Here is a 22,786-nt window from a genome sequence, read left to right on the forward strand (position 1 = left end):
ATACAATATACATATAGATTCATATCTTTATTGTAACCATATATTCCTATGGTCTATGGTGAAACTTCCCTGCAAAGTAGTTAATTGACTACACACAATTGACCATATTTTTACAAAATAAAGTACATTCACTTGCGATCGGGGGTACCCCCTCAAAAGGCAAGAACCCATGCAATAAATTGCAATATGTTATTTTATATGATTTCCATTGCAATTTGGTATTGAATTGTACAACTGTTGGACCCCATGCGGCTCCGAAATTGAGGTGCCTATTATCAGACTCTCTTTTTAGGTGAAATATCTTTCGGTCAGTGGGCGTTTTCTGAGTGATTCAAATACTGCATTTCCGCTGAAGCACGATTTGGAATATATATATATGTCAAGATATTTTTTCAGCAAAATGTGATAACCCTTTATTAGATGACCTGTGAGACATTAAACCTTTGAAATTGTCTACATTTCGACTTTATTTTGGGAAGTGATGCATCATGGGAGTAAAATGACAGGCTTCATTACTAAAACATTTATAAACTAAACAACTAAATTTAATATTGCCTTTGTTTCTTTACTTTCAATTCAATAGCTTATGATCCTCATAATAGTGTCCACTGAGTCTATTTAACATTCAAAAACCACCAAGAAAATATGTGACAAACTGTAGCACCTGTCTCATGATTTTCAAAACATTTCGAGAATAATAAATTAGCAGGTGTTAATAAAATGGTATAGTGCGGATGGGATTCGAACCCACGAGGACTAACGTCCATTGGAACTTAAGTCCAACGCCTTAACCGCTCGGCCACCGCACTTACATGGAATACGTTAATTCCTAGGCATTGTATTCGGAATGTATAATTATATCACTTCAGTTGTCCAGTTGGGTCCCATGTGGATCCCATGTGATTTATTAATCACGTGTAACATTCATTTTTTTGGTTATGAAATTTGAGGCGCCTTATGTGAACAGTAATGGATATTTTAATGACAAAAATATAAACGTATTTGGATTCAAGTTGATTTTATTTTACTTACGAATCCATGTACACATTGACTAGCCTTTGACTAAGATATAAATGGTTTATTGGGATGCGACGTCACAGGGTTTCTGTCATTATGGATATCACGATGTCTTCCTCATTGGTAAACTTTATGTGGGAATATGATGCATCATGGGAGTAAAATGACGGGCTTCATTACTATAACATTTATAAACTAAACAACTATTTGCATTTGTTTCTTTATTTTGAATTCAATAGCTTATGGTCGCAATAATCGTGTCCATTTAATCTTGTAATAATAATAATAATTTATTAATTGTATAATGGCCTCCGGCCCATTACAATCATACAAATTAATTATTGAAAGAAATAAATTTATATTACAAAATATGTATGAAAATATAGATGTAGAGGGTGTCAATAGATAATATAAGCACTATATAATGTGATGGGAATATTAATATATATATATACATACAAGCTTATTGAATCTTTTTAATATACAAGACCCTACAAGGAATATATATGGTATAGTGCGGTTGCGATTTTAACCCACGAGAACCCCCTACATTGGAATCTAACCGCAACTACACGTACGTGGCAAAATGAACCAAGTAATGAACACTTATAACACTGCCGGCCACGTTAACAAGGGACGTACTGTGGTTTTTGAAGGTATGAAAATAAATTATCTATTTTGGGTTGGTCTTAGAAGAGAGTACTAGTATGTCAGCTGCAGAAAATGCACTGACTTTGAAATATTGTATATTATAGCAAAGTATATTACATTAAAGCAAAGCCTTTTCATATTTATATGTACAACTATTTTCGAATTGCACACAAACCATTTTTTGCGGCGTTTGGTTGGATTGTAGTGTATGAGATAATCTTTGAGATACAATCAGCTTAATAAGGTGGCCGTTAATCTCAATGCGGGGTAGTTATATTTCTTTGTTTTTTGTTTCCTTTCAACTAACAACAACTATCCCTTTTGTTCATAAATCTAGTTTTATTCTGTCATTCTTGTTCAACATTTTCTCTGTGCAGATGATTTGTTATTTCAAATTTCTCACCCCAGTTTAGTACTTGCTCCCGTTTGATTATTCAGACACATATTAGCTGGAACCAGACTTTGTAATTTCATTCAATACGTGCTAAGAATCATTAACCGAAAACCATCTGTATATTATATGGTACATATTAAAACATATCTTTGTTGCAACCATATACCCCTGGGTCTACGGTGAAACTTCCCGCATAGAGGTTAATTCACTTTAGACTCTTCATCGACTATTGATACAATTTTTACCAAATGAAGTATATCCAATTGCAATCAGTGGGGCATCCCTCACAAAGCAAAGATATTCTACACATTAACGGACCCATGCAACGGAATAATTTGCTATCCGTCATTTTATATAATTTGTATGGCAATTTGGTATTGAATTATGCAACATTTGGCTCACATGCGGCTGAGCAATTCAATTACTCACACTGCCATTTGTTGATATTAACCATATCCCACCTTCGAGAAAAAAGAAGAAGTTAAAATGGTTCTTTGTCCCCTAGAGTTGAAAAGTGCGGATAGTTGGAGACATTCGCTTTTTCTGCATCAAGGACAAATGACACGATGTCGCATTGCGGAACAATAAATACACAAATGTACATTTCATTCGCGAGATGTTTTCGACGAGTTTATTATATGTATTTTGACAGGATCGCACTATAATACAACAACATATGCATCCTTGTAGAAACGATACACGTATTTCACGAAACACGTTCTGAGATCCACCAGACACGTGGTGTTAGGTTTTGAAAAAATGTATTATTGGACGGGGATGATAACAACTGTCGGTTCTGTGTGTTGTGTTAAATAACCCGTGGATATATACTCTCATTTCAGTCCCTCTATCTCAGGGAATGTGCTCGTATGTCACATTTTAAAAGATAGTTCTCCCAAATCTTCCATTGAAGAAACAAAATATAATAAAAAGTATTGTGACGAAGTATTGGAATCTAGAAATATATATAAATTATTTTTCTGTCAAAATGCGAAAGTCCAATATCTGGATAAAGAGCCACCTAAGACAATACTTTCGCGCCTTACAAACAACATATACACTTGAATCAACTTTTGACGTATAGTTTTATAAACCTACTTGTATGTTGAATGTCCTTAGGTCAAACTTCATATTCACAGAAGAGACGCACAATCTGGCTTTACCATATACAGTATAGGTGGGTTTTACCAATAATGGGAAGACGATTGGGAACTTGTCTACCACATTACAGTTGAATAATATGATGTCTTTTATAGTAATTAAATGTGTAAATAACATAGTTATTATTCTATCGAACAAATTAACTGTGAGAGCTGTTTTTACCTATTTAGCCTTGTTGGCAACACTTGTAGGTTACTTCTGATTAACTACACTTCACCCATTAGTCTATGTCTGTCATACTATTTTAAAATAAGTTGGATTCGAAAGCCTTACCAAAGGGGAACGATTTAAAGGCGATCTCTTTTGCAATGCAATCAGTTTTGCCCAATACTCTCCCAATGTAATTGTATATGCTGTCTAGTTAGCTGTATTTGTCAAGAAGATGGGTACTTACAATTAAAATATAGGGTACTGAGGTGCAAGGTTGGGATAAGTGATGAAGGGCCGTAAGGAAGTCTTTTCCAGATGATCAAATGTTCTTCCTCTAATAATGAATCAATAGTCTGTTTATCTGTTAAAGTCACTTGATGTCATATAACCTATGATCAGTACATAGATCCTAGAAACAGTACATGAACCTACGAGTACCACTCCCTGTGAGTACATAGACCACAGGAACAATACATACTGGCACATATACTGCACTACTGTTCTTAGGGACAGTACAAAGACCGTACAGTACAGGGCAAAGATATAGTCAGTCATGTTACACAGGCAGACACAAAGCAGACCGAGGTCATGCCAGGTCATGAATGGATTGCCGAGAGCCGTTTCTACCCAGTTTCTACAGTTGAATACCGCCACCACTACGATGAATTGGCCCTATACATGGCATGATCTGGGATTGAACCCAACACAGGTTAAACTGAGGTGATCCAGAACAGAACAACTAGAGGCCACCTATATCACTGAAGTAGTATTGGGCTCTTCTGAAGAACCTTTAATTGACCATGTCTAGTTACGTTACGGTGTGACTCTATGAAAGAGATGACAGTATTCTGTGACAGCCTCACTCTGTGGCAGGCCACAGTGATACCCAGGCTCCACCTGACAGCCCGTTCAAGATATAGTCAAAGCAGGCCGCCTTACTATGACTGACCGGAATGAAAACGGTTGCACTGCTGCAATTATCATCCCCCTAAGGTCTCACTTGGGTCAATGCAATGCTGAGAAGTGCTTCACATTTTAGTGTGTACAGCTTTTGTTGTATGGCGACCCCATCATTGGAGGTTCCAGTAGATGTTACTATCATATGTGGGAAGCCAATCCCTGGCTTCTCTGAATGGCACCCAACCAACTGGACTTTCGCCAGATCTTATCGGTAATGATTTGAATGACTTAGGTGTTATGTATGGCTCTATTCTGTACGGTAAGATTGGATTAGAGACCCTATTCAACGATTTTCAGTAATTATATGTTCAACTCGTATGAGATAAGTATATCAAACTAATGTTTTTTTTTTTTTACAAACTAGACACAGTGAGTTAAGGCGGCAAATTTGGGGTCTTTAATTACTAGACTGTGGAGCGTTTGGACTGGGGGGGGGGCTGTCCCATCAGACTGTCACACCGAAAATATGTATTATTGGATCGAATGTATTTTTGGAGTATTATTTTAGTATTTCCTTAAACATTACCTACAAACTGTTGAGTACATTGTACCAAATGCCATTCAAATCCATCAGTGGTACTTGAGGTTTGACAGTAACATCTATATACACCTATTACATTACCTCTCTTTGTGTTCTCCACACACTGCAGCCAATACCAAATATAAACTGAATGAATTAATACATTCTACATATTCCAATATCAATCTTTTCAATGGCCCACGGTTTTAAGCAATATTGTATCACTTTTTAATCAGATTTAATCCATCAAGTGAATATCAGCAGTTCTGCTTAAGCATTGTTGATCTATACCTACAAAACATCGATGACAATATCCCACAGAATATGAACGTTTTGTTCGTCTGTTCTTTCAATCCCTGTGACATAGACCATAATATAGAGCAATACATAGTCTATTCAGCATGCTATTAACCGATTATCTTTTAATCTCCTTATCCGATTTAGAGCACAATAAATAATTAATCTGATAACAAGAGTATTTGGGATGCTTCTCTCACACCAGATTGTCAATATTTTATTATACAAAGGCTGAACCACGTAAATGTCACTCACATTCAATTGGTGCATTCAAGTTCATATGAATATTTGACAGTTAAACACGCTTTTTTGGTGAAAAGAATATTCCTTTCTTCCCAATCGTACATGTAACATAAAGGTACTTAACAGAGCATCAATAAGATTGTTTAATACTAAATTTATTAAATATTAGGCAAATGGTTATTTGGCGATGTTAATCCAAAGTTGCACCCTAAAGTGAATGAATCATAATCAGCGACTTCAACACACTCATCCAGGAAACATTTGACCGTGCCAATGAGTCTGTGGTACACTCATCCAGGAAACATTTGACCATGCCAATGAGTCTGTGGCACACTCACCAGGAAACATTTGACCATGTCAATGAGTCTGTGACACACTCACCCAGGAAACATTTGACCATGCCAATGAGTCTGTGGCACACTCACCCAGGAAACATTTGATCATGCCAATGAGTCTGTGGCACACTCACCCAGGAAACATTTGACCATGCCAATGAGTCTGTGGTATACTCACCCAGGAAACATTTGACCATGCCAATGAGTCTGTGGCACACTCACCCTGGAAACATTTGACCATGCCAATGAGTCTGTGGTACACTCACCCAGGAAACATTTGACCATGCCAATGAGTCTGTGGCACACTCACCCAGGAAACATTTGACCATGCCAATGAGTCTATGGCACACTCACCCAGTAAACATTTGACCATGCCAATGAGTCTGTGGCACACTCACCCAGGAAACATTTGACCATGCCAATGAGTCTGTGGTATACTCACCCAGGAAACATTTGACCATGCCAATGAGTCTGTGGCACACTCACCCAGGAAACATTTGACCATGCCAATGAGTGTGTGGCACACTCACCCATGAAACATTTGACCATGCCAATGAGTCTGTGGTACACTCACCCAGGAAACATTTGACCATGCCAATGAGTCTGTGGCACATTCATCCAGGAAACATTTGATCATGCCAATGAGTCTGTGGCACACTCACCCAGGAAACATTTGACCATGCCAATGAGTCTGTGGCACACTCACCCAGGAAACATTTGACCATGCCAATGAGTCTGTGGCACACTCACCCAGGAAACATTTGACCATGCCAATGAGTCTGTGGCACACTCACCCAGGAAACATTTGACCATGCCAATGAGTCTGTGGCACATTCATCCAGGAAACATTTGACCATGCCAATGAGTCTGTGGCACACTCACCTAGGAAACATTTGACCATGCCAATGAGTCTGTGGCACACTCACCCAGGAAACATTTGACCATGCCAATGAGTCTGTGGCACACTCACCCAGGAAACATTTGACCATGCCAATGAGTCTGTGGCACACTCATCCAGGAAACATTTGACCATGCCAATGAGTCTGTGGCACACTCACCCAGGAAACATTTGACCATGCAAATGAGTCTGTGGCACATTCATCCAGGAAACATTTGACCATGCCAATGAGTCTGTGGCACACTCACCCAGGAAACATTTGCCCATGTCAATGAGTCTGTGGCACACTCACCCAGGAAACATTTGACCATGTCAATGAGTCTGTGGCACACTCACCCAGGAAACATTTGACCATGCCAATGAGTCTGTGGCACACTCACCCAGGAAACATTTGACCATGCCAATGAGTCTGTGGCACACTCACCCAGGAAACATTTGACCATGCCAATGAGTCTGTGGTACACTCACCCAGGAAACATTTGACCATGCCAATGAGTCTGTGACACACTCACCCAGGAAACATTTGACCATGTCAATGAGTCTGTGGTACACTCACCCAGGAAACATTTGACCATGCCAATGAGTCTGTGGCACACTCACCCAGGAAACATTTGGCCATGCCAATGAGTCTGTGGCACACTTACTCAGGAAACATTTGACCATGCCAATGAGTCTGTGGCACACTCACCCAGGAAACATTTGACCATGCCAATGAGTCTGTGGCACACTCACCCAGGAAACATTTGACCATGCCAATGAGTCTGTGGCACACTCATCCAGGAAACATTTGACCATGCCAATGAGTCTGTGGCACACTCGCCCAGTAAACATTTGACCATGCCAATGAGTGTGGCACACTCACCCAGGAAACATTTGACCATGCCAATGAGTCTGTGGCACACTCACCCAGGAAACATTTGACCATGCCAATGAATATGTGGCACACTCACCCAGGAAACATTTGACCATGCCAATGAGTCTGTGGCACACTCACCCAGGAAACATTTGACCATGCCAATGAGTCTGTGGCACACTCACCCAGGAAACATTTGACCATGCCAATGAGTCTGTGGCACACTCACCCAGGAAACATTTGACCATGCCAATGAGTGTGTGGCACACTCACCCATGAAACATTTGACCATGCCAATGAGTCTGTGGTACACTCACCCAGGAAACATTTGACCATGCCAATGAGTCTGTGGCACATTCATCCAGGAAACATTTGACCATGCCAATGAGTCTGTGGCACATTCATCCAGGAAACATTTGACCATGCCAATGAGTCTGTGGCACATTCATCCAGGAAACATTTGACCATGCCAATGAGTCTGTGGCACACTCACCCAGGAAACATTTGACCATGCCAATGAGTCTGTGGCACACTCACCCAGGAAACATTTGACCATGCCAATGAGTCTGTGGCACACTCACCCAGGAAACATTTGACCATGCCAATGAGTCTGTGGCACATTCATCCAGGAAACATTTGACCATGCCAATGAGTCTGTGGCACATTCATCCAGGAAACATTTGACCATGCCAATGAATCTGTGGCACACTCACCCAGGAAACATTTGACCATGCCAATGAGTCTGTGGCACACTTACTCAGGAAACATTTGACCATGCCAATGAGTCTGAGGCACACTCACCCAGGAAACATTTGCCCATGTCAATGAGTCTGTGGCACACTCACCCAGGAAACATTTGACCATGTCAATGAGTCTGTGGCACACTCACCCAGGAAACATTTGACCATGCCAATGAGTCTGTGGCACACTCGCCCAGGAAACATTTGACCATGCCAATGAGTCTGTGGCACACTCGCCCAGGAAACATTTGACCATGCCAATGAGTCTGTGGCACACTCACCCAGGAAACATTTGGCCATGCCAATGAGTCTGTGGTACACTCACCCAGGAAACATTTGACCATGCCAATGAGTCTGTGGCACATTCATCCAGGAAACATTTGACCATGCCAATGAGTCTGTGGCACACTCACCCAGGAAACATTTGACCATGCCAATGAGTCTGTGGCACACTCACCCAGGAAACATTTGGCCATGCCAATGAGTCTGTGGCACACTTACTCAGGAAACATTTGACCATGCCAATGAGTCTGTGGCACACTCACCCAGGAAACATTTGACCATGCCAATGAGTCTGTGGCACACTCACCCAGGAAACATTTGGCCATGCCAATGAGTCTGTGGCACACTTACTCAGGAAACATTTGACCATGCCAATGAGTCTGTGGCACACTCACCCAGGAAACATTTGACCATGCCAATGAGTCTGTGGCACACTCATCCAGGAAACATTTGACCATGCCAATGAGTCTGTGGCACACTCATCCAGGAAACATTTGACCATGCCAATGAGTCTGTGGCACACTCGCCCAGTAAACATTTGACCATGCCAATGAGTGTGGCACACTCACCCAGGAAACATTTGACCATGCCAATGAGTCTGTGGCACACTCACCCAGGAAACATTTGACCATGCCAATGAATCTGTGGCACACTCACCCAGGAAACATTTGACCATGCCAATGAGTCTGTGGCACACTCACCCAGGAAACATTTGACCATGCCAATGAGTCTGTGGCACACTCACCTAGGAAACATTTGACCATGCCAATGAGTCTGTGACACATTCACCCAGGGTACATTTGACCATGCCAATGAGTCTGTGGCACACTCACCCAGGAAACATTTGACCATGCCAATGAGTCTGTGGCACACTCACCCAGGAAACATTTGACCATGCCAATGAGTCTATGGCACACTCACCCAGGAAACATTTGACCATGCCAATGAGTCTGTGGCACACTCACGCAGGAAACATTTGACCATGCCAATGAGTCTGTGGCACACTCACCCAGGAAACATTTGAACATGCCAACGAGTCTGTGGTACACTCACCCAGGAAACATTTGACCATGTCAATGAGTCTGTGGTACACTCACCCAGGAAACATTTGACCATGCCAATGAGTCTGTGGTACACTCATCCAGGAAACATTTGACCATGCCAATGAGTCTGTGGCACACTCGCCAAGGGCACGGTGGATTTTGTCTTCGCACTGTGTAACATTCACTTAGTGTACAGGGTATTTGGCTTTTTCACTGAGTCGGTGGCATAAACTCGCCCAGGAAACAGTGACCTACCTTTTTGTCTACAATAGTGGCTTAAGCCTTCCCATTGTGTCTGTGACACTCATCCAGATGGTTTGACCTTCCAATTGCCTCTGTGGCACACTCGTACATTGGATTTATCCTTCCAAACGAGTCTGTGGTTAGGGGGATCTGGCTTCTCCATTTAGTCTGTGGCACACTCGGGGTGGCTTTCATCTTTCTTTCTTTTGTGTTTGACCGCTTTGTTGAACCAACCAGGTCGAATTTGAACTGAAGATCAACAGATCAATGGTGTGGCAGCAACTTCCAATGAGCAACAGGAAGGTTACATATACAGATCTGAAATATTTTGTAAATCACTAATTGTAAATGAGACCTTGCATCTTGGATATGACTGAGCAGGTTCAATGAAGAAGCAATGTCTGGAGCTGACGAGAAGATAGACTTCTTCCACAATTACTGAAAAAGTCGTCCAAAGCAGGGGGTTAGAACACACATCAACTACAACAGATCTAACAGAATTTCTGATGGAAAAAAATGACAAAGTATGCATCTTTTGCAGTTATGTAAATTAACGCCCTTAAGAATTTACTCAACTCTGACCAAAAAAGCATGTTTTGATCTGTAAACGCACTTTCTCATGGCATTTTTTAATACGAATATTACAATTCTGATATTTCTGATCTAAGATTTTAACATATTCCAGGAAATGAAACACATTTTGAGCTGGACTATTTTGTGGAGAGAAGATGCACATTGCCAATGGTGGTGAATATGAATCCCCTTTACATCTCCCGATTCGCGCAAACTCAGCTTCCAAATACCAAGAATTGACTCCTATATCAAATGACACAGCTCTGTTGCAAACTCCTAGCTTCAAGGACTTTGGCTTCTTTGGCACAAGGCACTGTATGTACAGCAAAGAAAGTTCATCATCTGAAAATGTGTTGCCAAGCAACATAAAATCCATCACACGTACACGGTGTGTGATCAATGGAATTTATTTATCTTCATAATACTTGCATTAAAAAGTTTGAAAGTTTTTGTTTCAACAAATAAACTTGTTCTGCATCTATGAATGTTTTGTCACAAGCTATTTAAATGCTATGGCAGACGCATCACATGACAAACGCATCACATGGCAGACGCATCACATGGCAGACGCATCACATGACAAACGCATCACATGGCAGACGCATCACATGACAAACGCATCACATGACAGACGCATCACATGACAGACGCATCACATGACAGACGCATCACATGACAGACGCATCACATGGCAGACGCATCACATGACAAACGCATCACATGGCAGACGCATCACATGACAAATGCATCACATGGCAGACGCATCACATGGCAGACGCATCACATGACAAACGCATCACATGGCAGACGCATCACATGACAGACGCATCACATGACAGACGCATCACATGACAAACGCATCACATGACAGACGCATCACATGGCAGACGCATCACATGACAAACGCATCACATGGCAGACGCATCACATGACAAACGCATCACATGGCAGACGCATCACATGGCAGACGCATCACATGACAAACGCATCACATGGCAGACGCATCACATGACAGACGCATCACATGACAGACGCATCACATGGCAGACGCATCACATGACAGACGCATCACATGACAAACGCATCACATGACAAACGCATCACATGACAAACGCATCACATGACAGACGCATCACATGGCAGACGCATCACATGACAGACGCATCACATGGCAGACGCATCACATGACAGACGCATCACATGACAGACGCATCACATGACAGACGCATCACATGACAGACGCATCACATGGCAGACGCATCACATGACAGACGCATCACATGACAGACGCATCACATGGCAGACGCATCACATGGCAGACGCATCACATGGCAGACGCATCACATGGCAGACGCATCACATGACAAACGCAGGAGAAAACGCCCTCAGACAGGGGAATTAACATTTGTGTTGTTGATTTAAGAGATGCTGAACTGTTCTACTTCATAAACATTGAACCAAAAAATCAGCATTTACAAAAATTAACAAACCCTTATTTTAGAAACCGTGTCCACTTTTGCAAAGCAATGTCCAACTTTTAAATCTGTGCTCAATGAACTGTTCAGTGAAATTTAATTAACCAAACTTTGTGTCATTGGCAACATAGATTGTTTTTGTTGTTTAACATCCACCAGACAACACTCATTTCATGTTTAAATGTTGAGTACATACGTCACATGGGAGAACATGTTTCAATCTCGCTCTCGCATAAGTGTTCCCAACTCAGAACAATACGCATGTCCAAGGTAACTAGGATACTGGGAGGTCAAGGTGGATCAAAATAGCTGCTCACGATATGACGAATTACAAGAACTATATTTTCTGTACATTTTTGATGTATTACATTTTTTCACTATGATAGTGGTAAGTCATGTTTTATTGTTTTATCACAAACCTTGATATATGTCATGTCAGAAGGACATGGCATTAGTCTCGCTATCTACGAGATGAGACTTTAATGGGTTCTTGACATGTCATCATACAGTACTATGCAAACCCCAAGTAATGTACCTCTGGTTCAGTACAGTGTGATGACAGTTATCAAGATGACACTACTAAGTATGCACAATGCCAGTTCTGCATCCCCTTACCGACCATGCAGCAGAAGTCAATTTCAAACATATGGAAACTATGAAGATATTCTTCGACTAATCTTATCTCAGACACATGCCAATAATCTACTGCACGTGTTACATCCTCCAAGGTAATGGTTTCTCTGTTAGCATCATTATGGAAAAAGTTTTCACTGGAGGAAGAACACACTCAATTTTGGGGGTGATCTGGATCATTGTTAGGAATTTTTTGAAGATTTTCTTTATCATAGTATTTTTTGGAATATGTGTATAACTGACAAATGTACAGAGTGTCTGGCTACAACTTACAGAATAACATCCAAATAAATATATTAAAGTTTGATCTGGATCCTGGCAAAATTCTGGATACTATTATTCAGAGCAGAGAAAAATGAGGAAGGTCAGTTGATTTTAAAATACCAAACAACGAAACAGACACACAACTAACAAGAAATTGTCGCCAAAACTCTGCTGAATCAGTACAGACAACAATGTGATGCATCTTCAAGAGTTATAGAGCTTGATCCTAAATTCAAAAAATATAATTTTTTGGCATATAACTATTGAAATAATAGAGATAAAAGTAAAATTCCACATGCATAAGTTTTCATGTTCAAAAAATCTGATAATATGCATAAAATTGATGTAGGGGCATTATTAATTTTAGGTACAAGTTGCAATATTTGGAAAAACGTGCTGCTGGTGGATTGGTCAAAGTTTTGTTTTATCCGAATAAATTGTCAAATAATGAGTTCAACGTCAGCCGATAACCGCTTGAATCGCACACATACTTTATAGTATGATAATGAGCAACAAAACGCATATCATAGAACACAAGGTTATTTGAATCTTGAGAATTAATTCATCATTTTTTTTCATTTCAACAATATTTTGAAATTACAGATTAAAATTGAGATATCTTGATTGTGATTTACTTCTTCTTCTTGTCTGTTAAACCGGCCGCAGTGTTCGCTTTGAATAGAACGATGTCGCCATCTTCTACAACGTAGTTTCTGCCTTGTTGTCTGTACTTACCTGCAGCCTAAAATATAGAAAACATAAACATAGTATTGAGACATGCTAACGCATGATTTCAAACATCATGCAGGCCTATCAACTGGATTGCAAAACTTTGGGTTCGTCAAGACAGAGATGTGACGTCTACTAATAGTTCACAAATGTTTGGCAAAATTTAAACAGGTAAACGTATCTGTTTGGAGGATGTTACAGAAGTTTTCTTTCTGTTTCATGCATTGCATCATGGGAGAAAAGTGAACAAATAAGACATTTTTATCAAACAAAAGCCACAAACTTAGAAAATATCTTGTGACCTATTTCATCAACTAATAACACAATAATGGCAGACATAATAAGACTATTGCTGATTATCTTTTGCAACTACTGTATGTGGACATGCAAATATGCCAATGTTAGCATTACTTAGATAAAAGTTTTTTTGATATCTTTATAAAGATATAAACTGTATATAACTTTGAACGTAATAGATTATATAAACATTTCTTTGGCATTTGAAACAACTACTGTTACCTTTTTATTATTTATTACAATAAAAACATTGATTTTATGCACCACAAAGAAATGCATTTTAAGAAAAAGAGGACAAAGTGCGTTGACCCAGAAATGTTATCAGTTAATGTTGCGTTAAAAATACGATAATTTGTTATTCTCACCTTTGCTGCAGCTTCTGATCCCTCAGCTTTGAAATCCACATACTTCATAACTTCAGCCATAATAAAACCTTTTTCAAAGTCGCCATGTACTCGTCCGGCAGCTTGCGGTGCTTTCGTTCCTTTCTGATACAGCAAATAAGGAGATAATTTGATTATATTCTTTGCACAACTAATATTTCACCAGCAACAATTCAAAGTATCATGGCACAGTGTCATCAGTATTGCAAACTGTAACATCTGTTGTTTTTGTTTTCATCTCTGCATTATCGGAATCATAACATTCAAGGTGACAATGTGCGGGGCAATGTCGCTAATATACAATGAGTGTTTCGAAATGTACAACTTGAGTGTCAGTTGAAGTTTACTCACACCCATAGTTGTAATCTTCTGTACAAGCCAATATGCATCTCAGGAGGGAATTTTCCCTTTATAAATAAATAAACAAATCATCATGGTAATATTTCCTAACATTTATAATGTATGTACCAAAATTGAACGAAGACCGAAAAAGTACTGCTTATGTCATACATAAAGTACTATGCACATGCAAAAAATGAACATTTCAGTCCAGAGGGTTCTGAAATATGACTCTGGACAGATAGACCAGTCGGTCGGACAGAAAGAAGCAGAGTTTGAATGGGAACAAAAGAGGTCACTTCTTCAAGCATATCTTCTCTTCTGAAAGATTGCCCAATGTGTGGTATCGGAAAAATACAACACAAATGTGTTTAATGTATATTGATAAGTTTATTTAAATTTTGCTAGGGGCAGTAATTAAAAAAGAGTTTTTCTCCAATTTTGAAGTAACATATCGTCAATGCAAACATTCATCGACATATACATTAAACCATTTATTTTCACTGGCATTTTATTTCACTATTTTGAGCATAGTCACTGGGTTTAAGTTCACAAATTTTCCAGTGAGACAATGAGTTCTATTGATAGTTTTACATGTTGACGTTAATTTAATTAAGCAAAAAATAGTAGAATTCATTAACAATAAAATTTGTGCTCATCAAAAATTTGTAGTTGGCAACATAAATTTATTGAATAGCCATGCTTTCTCTCCTCGCTACTGACTTCCATTTGTCATGGACACACTGTTCTTCAATAGACTGACTATTCAAATCCATAGTAATTCCACAAATTCCATTCCATCAATAGATGGCGCTATACCGGTAAATTAAGTTGTATATCGTTCCCTGTAATCGCTGTACATTTTTAGACAAAAAAAGAACTGTCAGTCAGGCTTAGCTGGCTGTTATTAAATCAAACGGATTAAAAATTACCTATTGTAGTTCAATAAATGAAGACGAACAAATATTTTTATTCAGAATTTTGCCCATATTGAAACCCCAATGAAATGCTTGACCTTTAAGGGGATACTGAAACAATGCTTGGTTATCATGTAAGAGTTTTTCCCTGACACAGCTGCTCTGAGAAGGTTTATTGCCATAAAACAGCTGTCTTTTTCCAACACCAGGTGTCATTACAAGTTTGCTATCTGAGAGTTTGCGTAAACGCTGCCCCATCGTATTAAATGAGTTAGCAAGCAGCTATTGCGAAAATACAATAAAAATATGAACGCTGTATTACGCTGCGAGCTTGCACACACCTAGTTCAGCAAATTAAGTAACAAATCCTATCTAAACAGTATATAAAATAGATCAGTGAAATAAGACGATTTACTCAAAATTTACTGAGCTAAATACACAGACGTGAAAATATTTCAAACAAAATGTTCAAATTAAATGTTGTGGATCCTGGAAACTGCACCTCATAAGATCAAAGAAAGCTTAGAAAGAACTCCCGTGTGCTGAGAGTATTGAAGACACAGTAAATATTAATTCAAAATTACTTGTACTTGAGATATTGATGGAATAGCTGAAAACTAATTATGTAAATCAGGTAACTGATATGAACAGATTTAAGTGTAAAACTAATAAGGTCTGCACAATGTACCAAGTTTCATTGAAATGTGATTAGAACCCCAAAAATATTAATTATTATGCTAATTAGAGAGTTAATATGAACAGATTTTAACCCAAAATTAATCAGGCTGTCTATTGTCCTAGAGCATTTATGTACCAAGTTTTATTCAAATGTGATGATCAATACTTGAGATATCAGTATTAATTAATTATGTTAATTAAGTGATTAAGAAGCATACATATTTACCAAAAACTAATATGGTGTATAGTCCTAGGTTCATTGAAATGTGATGGGTACTCTTTAAAAGTTTCATTGAAATCCAATGAGTGGTTTGTAGACATCAGTGCAACAGCCATAGAACAGCAAAAAATTAACTAATTATGCAAATTAGGTAATTAATAGGCACAATTATTTATTCCAAAATTAATCAGGTCTCTGCATAGTCCGAGAAAATGTCGCAAGTCTCATTGAAATGTGATGATTAGTACTTGAGATATCAGGTGAAAAGCTGAAAATTAACTAATTATGCTAATAAGGTGATTAATATGCATGAATATTTACCCAAAAACTAATTAGGTCTCTGCACAGTCCTCAAGTAACTATGTACCAAGTTTCATTGATATGTGATCATTACTACTCAAAATATCAAAAGCTGAAAATTAATTAATTATGCAAATTAGGTAATTAATATGTACTGATATTACCCTAAACACTACCAGGTCTGTGCAGTGTCATATGACATCTATGTACCAAGTTTAATTGAAATGTTATGATTAGTAATTGAGATATCAGTGGAAAAGCCGAAAATTGATTAATCATTGTGTAAATTAGGTAATTAATAATATTAACAGATTTTTACCCAAAACTAATCAAATCTGCGCATTAGTTCAGAGCATCCATGTGCCAAGTTTCATTGAAATCCAATGAGTGGTTCTTCAAATATCAGTGGAACAGTCATGGAACAGCTTGGAATCAGTTAATTATCATTCAAATTAGATAATTAATATTCATTGATTTTTACCCAAAACTAATCAAATCTGCGCACTATTTCAGAGCATCCATGTGCCAAGGTTCATCAAAATCCAATGAGTGGTTCTTCAGATATCAGTGGAACAGTCTTGGAAGAGCTAAAACTCAGCTAATTATCATGCAAATTAGCTAATTAATATTCATAGATTTTTACCAAAACCTAATCAACTCTGCGCATTATCCCAGAGCATCTATGTACCAAGTTTCACCAAAATTTGATTAGTGGTTCTTGAGATAACGGTGGAACAAAAAAAGTGACATACATACATACATACATACATACATACATACAGACATACATACAGACAGGGTAACTGCAAAGACTCCCTTTTGTGCTTCGCACACGGGAGTCAAAAAATGAATGCAGATACAGCTGAGAATAGATGCATGCAACAACGTAAAATTATCAGGTATTAAAAATTACACTAACATTAAATAATTTACTTACATGTATTGTCCATGCTCTGACTTCGTCCTCGCCAACCGTGAAAAAGTACTGAAGGTGAAGAGCTTTGAATCCTGTTGTTATGATTTTTGGAAGAGCGCTTAAAAAAAAAAAAAAATATTACAAGAACATTATATATTAATAAAACAAACTTTTAGTAATAAATATTTGGTTCATGCATATACACTGTCAGAGCTTTAAACAAATACAGTAATACCAAGCACCAGTAGCATAGTAGTTGTGACAATACAATACAATACAATACAATACAATACAATACAATTTTATTTCACCAGATAAATTACATTACAAAGTACAAAACGAAGATAGAGATATACATAACTATCTGGCGAGGACAAGAGAGGTAGTTCTAGTAGAACTAATCTAGTCTCTAGCCCTTGCATATTCACTGATAGCAGAAAAAAACTAATAAGGACAGTGAAATCATAAATCATATTAGTACATAATACATAAGGAGAAAAATTATATGAAATATGGTGGTAATAGTGAAATGACAATACTGTAAATTGAATGATAGAGAAATAACAATAAAATTGATGTTCAATCATTTAAAAGAAATTGTTTTAGGGTAAGCTTGAAGCGATTTCTTGATGTTAATGTTTTAATGGAAATTGGAAGATCATTCCAGTGTTTTACTAATGAATATGTTAAACTGTTTTTAGTTGAGCTTAGTTTTACTTTTGGAATTTCAAGTTTGTCAGAAATAACTGAACGTGTCAAATAAGAGTGAGAGATTGAAGAGGCATAATGACCCAGAGAACGAGCATAACGATCGCCCTTCAGGTCATAAATAAACATGCACGTTTGGAACTTGCATACTTTACAGAACCAGTAAGTATGCCACTGACTCAATGGGGAGGCTTAATCCCCTATACCCCAGGTAAGTGCGCCACAGACCACCATAGGGTGGTCACATGGACATGACCTTGAGAGAACACAGGTGCCTCGTTTCTGACATGCCCTTAGGACAGTGCATTATTAAACATTAGCCAGGGCCAAATTTTAGCAAAAACCGCAAAGTTATGTACTAATGCAATTTTATTGTTGAAAATGCTAGTTGGACATGTGTTGATGAATCCGAAATATATTTTCAATGTACCTAATGTTAAATCACAGTGCAAAACATAAAATTGTAAACACTTAAGTTGATTTATACTTGAAACATAGCACAACAATCAAAACCTTGCCCACTACTATTAAATTACCTATTATAATAGTGTGACCCCATTTTATGATCGGTACATTTTACAGCACATATTAAAAACTTGATGCAATTAACATCACTGATAATGCACATGCACACGTTTGGCTGATACAAGAACTTTTTGAATCTTAAACAAAAGTTTTATTTTGGGACAAAACATGACATGGTCAGTTAGTGATATAAATATATGCGTTCTATCAATTTATTCTGTATAGTACAATTGTACTAAAAAACTAAAATTCACAACATGCTGATAATCTACTCTTAACCGTGAATATAATCTAGATTAAACTCCAGTATTTGGATACTGGGTCTATCTCAGGCTCCTTATAGTGTACATTTATTGGCAAATCTTACATATGAAATAAACCTGCGTGTGTTGTGTTGCAATTGTGTTAAATTTCATCGTACAACGGCAGTACGTTTGTTGTGAAATATAGATTATGCAAATTATGGGTGTGGCTATTTCGACATATAAACAAACAAAAATGATGACAAAGCACATGTAAACAACATTCAATCAATGGGCGTGTCATTACATATTGTTGATATATAAAATTTCATGCAATAATTATTCGATTGCCCTGATGTAATGTACTGTAAAATTCTTTATTTTAGCAGGAATTAATTTTCGCTGAAAAGACTTTTTTGGCGTTTTGTACGAAATTTATTTTCAATCCATTTTGACAAGTTGAATGTAAAATATAGGAAAAATAGCAAAAATAAAGTATTTTACATAAATGTGGTTTTTGATGATGCTAATTAAAAATAACGCTCAGGGGTGATTGGGTAGCATCCTACAGATTTGTCATCGTCACATGCCTATCAGCAAATGTAAGAAACTCGCAACAGTACACACTTTTACACTTAAGTTTACTATTAAACAGAGATGGCCACATAGCTCTGCCATGCAGTTCTAAACATAGATATGATTTTGGTGATAAAAAAATATATATATACAGTTAGTATTTGCACCTACAATAAAGTCAAGCCAAAGGTTTGAAAGTCAAAAGATCATTGAAAATGAAACAGTCCCTGTTAAATTTGTGATCTCATTATGAAACAAACTGAAATGTATGATGTATGTGCCAAATACAAATGAAAATGGTACATAAATCTTGGAAATATAGTAATAAGGCCAACAAGTCAGATGGCTGTCAATCGGCCATCCTTGATCCGATTTTGAAACAAATTATCATGGACATGTACCCTAACATGTATAAAGTATGTGTAAAGTTTGAATGAAAACTGACAGAGCTCCTCTTGTAAGTTCCACTGTAGACTATGGGTAATTCAACATGATGTATAGGATTGGACTATCAACCTAGACAAGTGGGTAAACCACATCTCAGTAAGGAAGCACCGAAGAGGTTTTCTACAGGAAGCACCGAAGAGGGTTTCTACAGAAAGCACCGAAGAGGGTTTCTACATGTATAGGTCTTAAGCTCGCAAAATTCTAAACATAGTTTTTAGAACAATACTTACAAAACAAAACCACACAAATCATGAACAAATCACTGAGTCGGCAATCAGAATATTCTTTACGAAACAGACTTCACATCTTTTTTCACCACCAGACTTCTAGCTCAAATTTTTTGCCACTTTTTTCTTATATTCTTCAATATTTCAGGAAATGAACCCTAATTTTGGAGCCAACAGACAAAATTAGAGACAATTTTCAGATTTTACTAAAAAATTTGGCTATTTTTGTCCCAATCTTCTGAAGGAAAGTGCGGACTATAAACAGACAATTTTGTGAATTTGTGAAGAAAAGAGAGAACTGGTGGTAAAAAGGTTGAAGCAGCACATAATAAAAAATAGAAAATCAAAAATTTATTAGAATTAATCTCAAATTATCAAATGTGGGGAAATCATTTTAAACTGCTGACAGTTAATTTTTTTAAGACACCATCAAAATATCCTTAGTTTAGATTTTGTAAAATGAGAAATCTGCATTAAGACTATAAAACATTTTGTAAGCCACAATTTAATCAAACGTAGCCAAGATTCTATTTGTATCACATATAAAACTTGAACAGACTGGAGACGAAAGAAAAAATCTAACAATACAGAAAACAACACTGAGCATTCTGTCGAAATAGACTTTACAAAAAACATAAAAGAAAATTGAAATTTCCTGTTGGATTTGCTGCATTTGCATATTTTTTTGGAAGAAAAGAAGATGGTACTGCATTATATTGATTTTAGGTACATCAGTGGAGTCATTCTTAGGAAAGGAAATCTGTCGTTATTGTCAGTAAAGTCACCAGCTGACGAGACGTCAATGAACAAAACATCACTTTCAGTCATGACAGCAAGACTGAAGACACAATTTAATGTCCTTCAATAGCCAAACATACTACACAGAGTTTTAAAAAAAATGCTAAGCAGGTTAATTTGACACATTTTGACTAATTGATCATTTGATAACACGCTACATCAAAAAAAACCCACAAACGCTGTGCACGCAACATGAAAAGCAGACAGTAACCACTTAGAAACGTGTCACAATTAAAAAATCCATAACTTAAAACACATCTAATGCACCGATCAAAGAAACAGAAAATCACAACAATGTTTAAACAGATTCGTTCTTTCCGAGATCGGCACTGTGAAGACACTTAAAAAGACTTCCACTGCTTTTCACCGGTTTTCAATACCGATCATTCAACATATGTTGTCACGAAGGATTGAATTAATCTTTAGATTAAAGATGAATAACCAATATCCGATTCCATGTGGCCCCATTTAGTGCTCTCTAATAAAATTTAGAAGATGGAAAACACACAATAAGATTTGAAAAACCAATCTAGTGTAGGGAGAGCATGTATTCAAGTGCTTTTTGACAAAATTTAGATGAAGCGATTTAAAAAAGATAAAACAGCTAATAGAAGTAAACAAACAGGACAGGAAGAGCCAAAAGGTTACATGTTATTTTGGAAATTTATTTTACATGAAATAAAACAGAACAGGAAAGTAAAGCATTAGAAATTTTGAAGAAAAATACCATTTTTGAGAGGGGAAAGGGCCAGCTGCTCCCCTCTAAGCCTTATTTTTGTGAAATTTTCTCAGTGAGGCTCAAACATTTTTCTGTAAATTGATAATTTGAGAAACTACCAAAGCATACAGAATATGCCAAGATTTGAATGAAAAGCTGACAGCTTTTTCTGCACTTTTGACGAGTTATCAGGATAGTCAATTCAATAAAAATTAGACAGAAAAACAAAGCATACAGAATATGTAAATTAGCTTATTAATATGCCAAAATTTGAATGAAAAAGCTGACAGCTTTTTTTGCACCCCTGACCAGTATCAGGATAGTCAATTCAATAAAAGTTAGGCAGAAATACAATGCATACAGAATATGCAAATTAGCTTATTAATCATAGAGCCCCATGTTAAAATCAGCTTTTTACCTCCCCTGTTTCAAGCAAAAAAATTATGGTTATATTGTTGGCCATTCCAATAACTTTACTGGGTTATGAAGAATTTGTTTTCGAATTTTTCATGTTTTTGGCTGCAAGCTGTCTAACTGTATGAACCAAAAAGATAGGTAGGTGATATGTATGTATAGGAATACAGAGCATACAGAATATGCAAATTAGCTTATTAATATGCAAGGTTTGAATGCAAAAGCTGACAGCTTCGTCTGCACCATCTGACCAGTAAAGTCTATGCAATAAATGTTTGATTGGAATACAAAGCACACATAATATGCAAATTATTTTTATAATTATCAACATACATGTACTCAATTTAATCAGAGAAAGTGATTTTCAGTGAATTATAACCAACAATGCCCGAAAAGTATAGATTTATAACAAATTTAGGCTGAAGAAAACGTGCCAATCATACTTGCACAGAATGCAAGACAGTTGGTAAAAAGAATCCATCAATTAGAATTAAGGAGATATATCACCAATCAAATGGAAGAAAGGAAAGCCAACAGACTCTTTCACTTTGCGGTTCAGGATTGGGTTGATTAACTATTGATCTATCATCAACCACAGAATACGTCTCAATGTCTGAAAG

At 37.4% G+C, this 22,786-nt stretch overlaps 1 protein-coding gene and 1 non-coding gene across 2 annotated transcripts in view; both read right to left on the bottom strand.

Annotated features, from left to right (window-relative positions):
• Positions 1 to 726: 726 nt before the first annotated feature.
• Positions 727 to 809, bottom strand: TRNAL-UAA (transfer RNA leucine (anticodon UAA)). The gene has a single exon. It is a non-coding gene; the product is annotated as a tRNA-Leu (tRNA).
• Positions 810 to 13,271: 12,462 nt separating this feature from the next.
• The window catches only part of LOC102803334 (obg-like ATPase 1), a 43,266-nt gene continuing 33,751 nt past the window's right edge, over positions 13,272 to 22,786 (bottom strand). Inside the window, exons 11-13 of the mRNA XM_085496095.1 lie at positions 17,533 to 17,629; positions 14,124 to 14,246; positions 13,272 to 13,474 (exon numbers count right to left, since the gene is read on the bottom strand). Coding sequence (XP_085352221.1) covers positions 13,364 to 13,474; positions 14,124 to 14,246; positions 17,533 to 17,629 — 331 coding nt within the window. The 3' untranslated portion in view covers positions 13,272 to 13,363. The remainder of the gene's footprint in view (positions 13,475 to 14,123; positions 14,247 to 17,532; positions 17,630 to 22,786) is intronic.

Source organism: Saccoglossus kowalevskii, chromosome 22 (assembly GCF_978046115.1).
Source record: "Saccoglossus kowalevskii chromosome 22, keSacKowa6.1, whole genome shotgun sequence".
Classification (NCBI taxonomy): Eukaryota; Metazoa; Hemichordata; class Enteropneusta; family Harrimaniidae; genus Saccoglossus; species Saccoglossus kowalevskii.